At 53.3% G+C, this 8,172-nt stretch overlaps 1 protein-coding gene across 1 annotated transcript; it reads right to left on the reverse strand.

Annotated features, from left to right (window-relative positions):
- Positions 1-232: 232 nt before the first annotated feature.
- On the reverse strand, positions 233-2,111 carry LOC120666900 (formin-like protein 3). Its single transcript, XM_039946886.1, has one exon. The coding sequence runs from the start codon at positions 1,756-1,758 to the stop codon at positions 577-579; it is 1,182 nt and encodes a 393-aa protein (XP_039802820.1). The 5' UTR covers positions 1,759-2,111; the 3' UTR covers positions 233-576.
- Between the last annotated feature and the right edge of the window lie 6,061 nt (positions 2,112-8,172).

Below are 8,172 nucleotides of genomic sequence, written 5' to 3' on the forward strand. Positions count from 1 at the left end.
CATGAGACATTGTACGGTAAGATGCAATGTTCATCTGTTGTTGCAAAATTTACGTACTGATCTCCATTCTCCAACCGTCTGACACTGCGTACTTTCCAAACTACTCCGTATTAGTAAGATACTAAATACGGACAATTCTGACGCTACATGGAGTTGCTTCATCTTTTTTTTTATTACATGGATTTTTTTCCCAAACTACATGGATTTTTTTTAGCCTGGAGTTGCTTCATCTAAAGCACCAAAAGCTTCATCCAGCCGGCTTTTCCCAGCACGAGCACACCACAAAAAATGCTCACGAATTCCGATGCAACGAGCTCAACATCAGACAGCACTATGCAAGCAGCCAAAGAGAACACTGTAATAAAAGTAAAAAACGGCAAAAAGCTCACTTGCCCGTTCACTCACGGATTCATCATCCGATTCAACACTCACTCGCCTGTATTTACATGCCAGATTAACCGCCCGGTTTGTCCGCAAGAAGCACTAGCTAACCACTCTGATCACGCGTCGCAAGATCAAGCACGAGGTTGATTTCAACGGAAGAGCGAGCTCGTCAATGGCGATGGTAACAAGAAGTTACTGAGGAGCGGCGCCGGCGGCGGGCACGTCCTTCTTCGCGGCCTTGTTCTTCTTGGTCCCGCCGGCGGAGGAAGGGGCGCCCGAGGAGGAGGAGGCGGCGGCCGCGGCGGACGGGGAGAAGAGGCGGTCGATGCCGAACACGGAGACGGACTTGCGGGAGCCGCGGAGGGAGTAGACGGGCACGTTGAGCACGGGCGCCACGCGGACGTGCGCCGAGTAGGACCGCTCCATGGCGCCGCCCGCGCGGTGGCCGCGCCGCCCGCCGGCGAGGCTGCTCGGGCTGCTGGAGCTCCGCCCCAGCCCGTTGAACACCACCTTGCCGGCCGCGTTCAGGCGCGGGCTGTCGGCCGCGACGACCGCCGGAGGGGGAGGCGGCGGGGGCGGCGGGGGCGCCGCCGCCGCCGCCTGCTGAGATGGGGGGAGGCGGATCTTCGGAGGCAGGTTCTGGTGCTGCTGGGACGCTGGTGGTGGTGCCGGCGGCGTTGGGGTCGCCGAGATCGGCGCCGGCGCGGGGGCTGGCGTTGCCTTCTCGGCGGTCTTGTCCGGCTCGTCGGGGCCGACCTCGCGGAGCAGCGGCAGGCTCAGGGACGGCTCCGGCTCCGGCGGCTTCGGCCCGCGGCGGAGCAGCCGGCGCAGCGGCCTCGGCTCCGACGACGCACTCGCCGCCGCCGACCCCGACGACGCCTGCTGCTTGCGTAGCCGGAGGAGATCCCGCCACCTCCGCGCCGGGATCTTGGGCTCCTCGACGCCGACCACCGCCACGCCCTTCGCCTCCTCCGGTTGCTGCGCCGCCACCGACGCCGGGGCCGGCGGCTGTGCGTGCTTCGGCGGCAGAGCCGTCGTCTGCGCCGCCGTCGCCGCCCCCACCGCTTCCTCCTCCGCCGGTGGCGCGGGGATGCGGAGCGGGACGAGCTTGCCCCCGGAGAAGAGCTCGTCGGCGGGGAGCATGGACGCGGCCGCGCACCCGCCGAGGAGGAACTCGAAGTCGGCGCCGGCGCCGGGCCCGGTCTTCCCTCCCGCCGCCGCCGCCGCCTCCCTCCCCCCTCCGCCCGCGTCCTCGAGGCTGAACGACACCCGCGGCCCCAGCCACTGCACCGCCGCCGCCGCAGGCTGCGGAGGCGGAGGCGGCGGGGGCGGTGGCGGCGCCGGTGGGCGCGACGCGGCCGCGGCTGAAGCCATGTCGAGAGTCGGTACTCGGTACGGCTCCTGCTACGCCGCTTCTTCCTTGTCCCTCTTTGGCGGCAACGAACAAGACAGGAGAGAAGGAAGGAGAAGGGCGGTTGGAACTTGGAATGGTGGTGGTGTGTGGTGGTCTGGTGCGGAGGTGGAGACGCCGACCACGCACGAGGAGGAGGGAGGGTGGCGTACGGGCTAGGACTAGGAGACGGAGAGGCAGCCGCCGTAGGCCGTAGCGGCGGCGTGCGTGTGGTGCCGGCGTCTCGGAGGGGGCGCCGCCGTGGTTTTTGTTTGGGACGGGTTGGGTCATTGGGTGCCGCTGGTGTTGGGGTGGACGGTGATTGCTGTCGAATGAGATGCGTGCCTTGTTATTGTCAAATATCTCGATTTTATTTTGATGCTACTGCTAGAGGTCGTGCTTGATGTTGTTGTTGTGTACTTTCATGTGTTGCCTTTCACTTCTACGTATTTCATTAGGGTGGGTTGTACTCTCTACCGTTTGGGCATTATTTGTGAGTCAGCATCTTTCTTTATCTCGACGGTCGAGAGAAAAATATTGTTAACTGGCTGGTGGTTGGTGGCTAGTACTGATTTGGTGTGAGAGAAGAATACTGCTAGGCGATTGGCTGACAAGCCAAATGAACAAAGCAGATTGGTGCTATAGTGTTGAATACTACTTTTTGATACTCGTCTACCGTTTGAATTTTCACATTACGGACCCACCATAATTTTTTTATTTCTTATAAAAAAAGGTAATGTTTTATTAGCTTATTAAGGTGCGAATTTCTTGTTGGCCTACAAAGATAAAATACCATTTATATTCGAAGTTAAAAAATATTCTGAACGACCTAATTAATTCAAGATATGAAAAAAAAAATGTTCAAAACCAAATCAAGGTTTTGTTTAGCTTGTCCAAGCCGCTCGTTCTTTCATCCATCATCGAGCACGCATCCTTGGCTATTCGCTTCACGCGATCTTCCGATGTGATAGGCATGTTCCATATCATATCATGGGCTGTTTGTTTTCTCCTGTCATACCATAACATACGATTCTCGAGAAAAAAATCTTATATATATGGAGTACTAAACGAAGTTTATTTGCAAAACCTTTTCACGGATGGGTGTAACTTTTCACGACGAATCTAATGACAGTAATTAATTGATGATTGGCTACAGTGATGCTACAGTAACCATCCTCTACTCGTGCGGTCAAATGTCTCATTAGGTTTGTCTCGCGAAGTATAGTAAAGTTGTGGAATTAGTTTTGTAAATTGACTTTATTTAGTACCTCTAATTATTGATCAAAATTTTTGTGCTACTTGTGCTAGACTCGACCAAACAGGGCCATGGTGTTTCGTTTCAGGCTTTTGAGCATGGCCAAGCTGACCTTTGTTCCTTGGCCTTCGCATGATCTCCCAACCCGACGCACATGTTCGTCTTTGCTCCCGTTGCTTCATGCTTCGGTTGGACGGCACGCTGATCCCCCCCTGATCTACTTAGTTCCTTTTGCCGCCCACCCCAAGTACCCCTGTCATCACGCAGCACCCATATGCTAAGCCCATTAGATTACTATTAGGTATCAGATCATCAGACCAAACCTCCCCATCATAAAAAAATTCAAACATGGTCCGAATTCGAGGACCAAAACAAAAAGCTCCAGCTAAAAACAAATGGTGATGGTGGTGGCAGTAGAATGCATCCAACCAAACGGGTCAAGGGCGAAAAAGGCCAGGCTCAAAAGCGACCAGAGCAGGTCGTTATGAAAGGAAATTCGTCGACGAGATTGGTGATGTGAAGGCTCTTTGTGTTTTTATTCGTGCAACAATACACCTTTTTTCTCTCCCCCTCGTGTACAGCTGCTAGAGATAACAGCCGGTAGTGGCGGCTTTTCGCCGTGTAGCGTCGAGGGGCCCATCGGTCATTGTGCCCCTCGTTTAGTTCCTAAAATTTTCCAGGGCTACAGTAATTTTGTATGTTTATCACTAATTAGAAGTATTAAATATGGATAACCGACAAAACCTATTCCACAACCCCAGCTGAAATTGCGAGACAAATCTTTTAAACCTAATTAGACTATAATTAGACAATATCGTGCTACAGTAAACAATCTCTAAAGACGGATTAATTAGACTTAATAGATTCGTCTCGTGATTTCCCGTCCATCCATGTAATTAGTTTTATAATTAGATTATGTTTAGTCCTTGTAATCTTTGGTTAAAATCCAAAATTTTTCATGATCTAAACATTGCTCGTCAAATATCCGGATTTTATTTGATGTTATTGCTAGAGGCCATGCTTGACGTTGTCCTTCATGTGTTCTCTTTCACTTGGAGTGGGTTTTCAAAATAGGCAAGTGCTTGGATGTTAACTGCTTGTGGTTTCCAAAGGCCCTTAGACCAAGTGGTCAAGGCGAACCGGCGGCACCCCCCACGGGCGGAGTTCGAATCCCCACGGAGACGAATTTCCGGGGCCGTGGGGTAAAAAAACCCCTCACTGGGCATGAGCAAGGGTTTGGGCTCTGTGGGCATGGGTCAGGGTTCGAGGGGTTTCTCGACCGGGGAGAAAGTCGTTGTCGCTTCTTCTTAATGAAGAACGGACAGGGCCGTCATACCCCACCCGGCCGAGTTTTTTATGATTTTATTAAGTCCTTCAAGTTTTGTCATTGTGGTAGAAGATGCATGCCACCTCTTTTGCAGGAAAAATGACATCCAATTCAATGTCTTCCACGCAATGTATTTTTTGCTTGATTTCAGCATGGCCAAGCTGACCTACACATCGTCCTTGGCCTTTCCATGATCTTCCAATCCGACGCACATGTTCCTCTTTGCTCTCGTTGTTTGGTGATTGGATGGCACGCACGTATCTCCTGGCTGGTCCCCCTTTATGCTAAGCCCATAAGATTATTATTAGAATACCATAATCAGATCATAAACAAATGAAACATAATCCAGATTCGAGGACCAGAACAAAAAGCTCCAGTTAGAAAGAAATGGTCAGGCTCAAAAGCGACCAAGGGTGTGTTTAGTTCCCATAAAATTTCCAAACTCTCCAAACTTTCCATCACATCCCCTATCACATCGAAATATTAAATATAACAAATGACCTATGTATGGAGTACTAAATATAGTTAAATAAAAAAACTAATTGCATAGTTTTGATGTACGTTGCGAGACGAATCTTTTGAGCCTAGCTAGGTCATGGTAGGACAATATTTACCACAAACAAACGAAAAATACTACAGTATGCTACAGTGACTAATGTGGCTTTTTCTCCCACCTTTTCCGCACAGCGTCGTTATGGCCTCCGGCTTGTTTTCTGTCGGAAAGAAAATTCTCGTCGACAAGATCCGACGGTGATGCGATCGCGTGATGTGAAGGTCTTTTTTGGTTTTACCCCTTTTTTTTATTCCTGGATTACTAATATTCTCTCTCTCTTCTTTTTTTTACTCGTTCATCTCGTTTGTTTTTTTAATTTCAGGGTTCCCAAATTTCTACACCCAAAAACATCACATCGAATATTTGGACATATACATGAAGTGCTAAATAAAGTCTATTTACAAAATCTTTTACATAGATGGGCTGTAAATCGCGAGACGAATTTAATGAGCCTACTTAATCTATGATTTGCAACAATAATACTACAGTACTATCTGTTAATTATGGAATAATCAGGAATTAATTACCATCATTAGATTCGTCTCGCGATTTACAATCCATTTATAAAAAAAAATTTGTATATAAACTTTATTTAGTACTTCAAATTAGCAAGACTCAGATCAATTTTTTTTTGGCGTAGCATCTAAGAGCATCTCCAAGAGCTCTTGTATTTTGTTAGCTAAATTTGAAGATTGTAGGGCCTTTGTAAAAATAGAAAAGCACCTAATTCTATAGAGTAGTCCAAAAAATTAGGTAAAATATGATGTCTATATTCAAAACTGGGTCATACCATTCAATTCCGTCGGCCCCTTCCGATTCCACCGTGATCCATCTGTTCGTGATGCGCTCGACGTTGAGCGCCACTGCCCCGCGACGTTGAGCGCTGCAGCCCTTGGATTGGCGCCGCCGCCCCAGCTAGACGTAAGTGCCGCTGCCCCTTTGGAGCTACACCGCCTGGACGTGGTCAAGACCCTTGGCGACAGCACCTATACGTGGATGCAAGGAGACGCTGGAAGTTGGATCAAATTAATTTGAGGTATCGTGACGTGCTAGCTTCAATGTTGTGCTTTACTCCGTTCCGTACTGCAGTGAAGCAATTTTTTGATCAGCTGACCGGCGAAGGGGCGGGAAGGAGGGGCGACGACTGGGCCGGGCTCGAGAAGGCTAGCGCTGAGGGCTTTGCAAAAAAGCCTAGTGGAGGGCGAAGAATACATAAGAGCATCTCCAGCCGGGCTCTTATATGAGCCTCTATCCCTTGTTTTAGTCTCCCAAGTGAAAAAAACAGCTCCAACCGAGCCCTCAAACGGGCTATTATTTTGTGGAGGCCATCAAATTTTAGCCCAGGGCCCCTAGAATTGAAGGCCCTCTATTTTCAGCCGGGGTGGAGCTCCCCGCGCCGCCCTTGCTCGTCGCGCCGCCGCGACAGGCCAGGCTCGCCGCACGTGGAGCCACCGGCTCCTCCGCGCCGCCGCGGCAAGCCCGGCTCCCCGCGCCGCCCCTGCTCGTCGCGCCGCCGCGGCAGGCCAGGCTCGCCGCACGTGGAGCCACCGGATCCTCCACGCCGCCAGAAGGGCCGTCGCCGCCCGTGCTGCAGCTCCTTCTTCCTTCCGCGTGCGCTCCGTCTCCCACCGGCGCGGCTGCTCCTCCCTCCCGCACCACTGGACCAGCGCTGCCGCCGGACCAGCCCTGCCGCCGGTAGCTGAATCCGCCACCGAACCAGCGCCACCGCCGGACCTGTCCTGCCACCGGACCAGTGCCGTCAAGCAGAATCTGCCGGCCGCGGGGGGGGGGGGGGGGGGGGGGAGCTCGAGTGCTGCTGCCTAGATCCGCTTCGAACTTGATTCGCTGTGCCCCGAGCTCGATTGGCAGCTCAGTTTCTCTCTCACACCTCACCGGAGCGTGCATGCGGTTCTTGGTTCCGCTGGATCCACTTCTTGATTCGCTCCGTCCCCAAGCTCACAGGCAAGCAGTTAAGCTTAGCTGTGCCTCGATTTCGATTCGCCGCGGCGCGAGCTCGATTCACCCCCACTCCTCCGCCCCGGCGCTCGAGCTTTTGCCGCCATGGAGGCATGCTGTGCGAGCCCCTCCCATCAATCCCCGACCTCCCCTTCCCCGATGCGCATGCGCATGGCGGAAACTAGGCTAGTAGCGGCCTTGCCTAGCCAAGTAGCTAGCCAGGGAGCTTGGCTGCAGGGGACCGGCGGGCCGAGCACACCGCCGTGCACAGGGAGATTTTTTTTTTATCGTGAGAGCTTTGGTGGCAAAGAGAGAACGATGCAGGAGAAAGAAGAGAGAGAGAATGGCGTGGCGGGCGACGGCGATGGCGACGGGCGAGCGCGCAGAGGTGGCTTGGCGTGGCGGGCGACGGCGACAGCGACGGCGACGGGCGAGCGTGCGGAGGCGGCCGGGTGGCGGCGACGGGCGGGCGTGCGGAGGCGGCTGGGCAGGCGGCCGTGGCTGACAACTAGGTCCCACAAGGAATAGGGGTTTATTTTCAGGCCCGGCTGGAGTTGGGCCTCAATTTGGGCCTCTATTTTATACAGGCCAGCCTGCAAATGCAATTTTAAGGGCCTAAATTTAAATGCCCGGCTGGAGATGCTCTAACCTGAATAGATGACGACTCGTTTACAATAGCTGTTGGATGCAGTTTTTACTCTCCGTTTTCTTTTTCTAGCTAGCACATGCCGGATAGAAGAGCTCTTGGAGATACTTTAAACACGGCTCCCTATACATAATGGAGCAGCAGCAGTAACGGTAAGTAGTGGCAGCTTTGCGCCGTCGCATCAGTGGCCCCACCAGTCAGGGACCAGGTCCGTCTCCAGTCCCCAGTCCTCTGACGTTGACCGGGCCACGCGTCGCGTCCCGTCCCCGGCGGGACTCGGGCACGTGAGGGGGGGCATCGCGGCCGTTAGCCGGGCCGGGCCTGCTGCGGCGGACGGGTAGGATGTCGCCACAGACTCGGGTGGAGGCGTCTGGGGGCCGCCAGGGTCGCTGCAGAGTTGGCCCGGTGCAGTGGAGCGCTACACGGGGGATTTTTTTTTTTGTTACACGGGAGGCAGGCCGGCAGGACAAGGTGGCGCAGGACAAGGTGGCGCGGGCCCGCGACCAGGCTCGCCGACGTGGCGGTGTCGCCAGGGCCGGCTCTAGGATTCCGAGCCCCCACGAGCGAGCCACGCTTGAGGGCCCCTTAAGCTAAATAAATTTTTTAACACGATAAATAGATAATAATATTAATGACATATATAAATTTGGAAGAACAATAT

Source organism: Panicum virgatum, chromosome 3N, assembly GCF_016808335.1.
Source record: "Panicum virgatum strain AP13 chromosome 3N, P.virgatum_v5, whole genome shotgun sequence".
NCBI lineage: Eukaryota > Viridiplantae > Streptophyta > Magnoliopsida > Poales > Poaceae > Panicum > Panicum virgatum.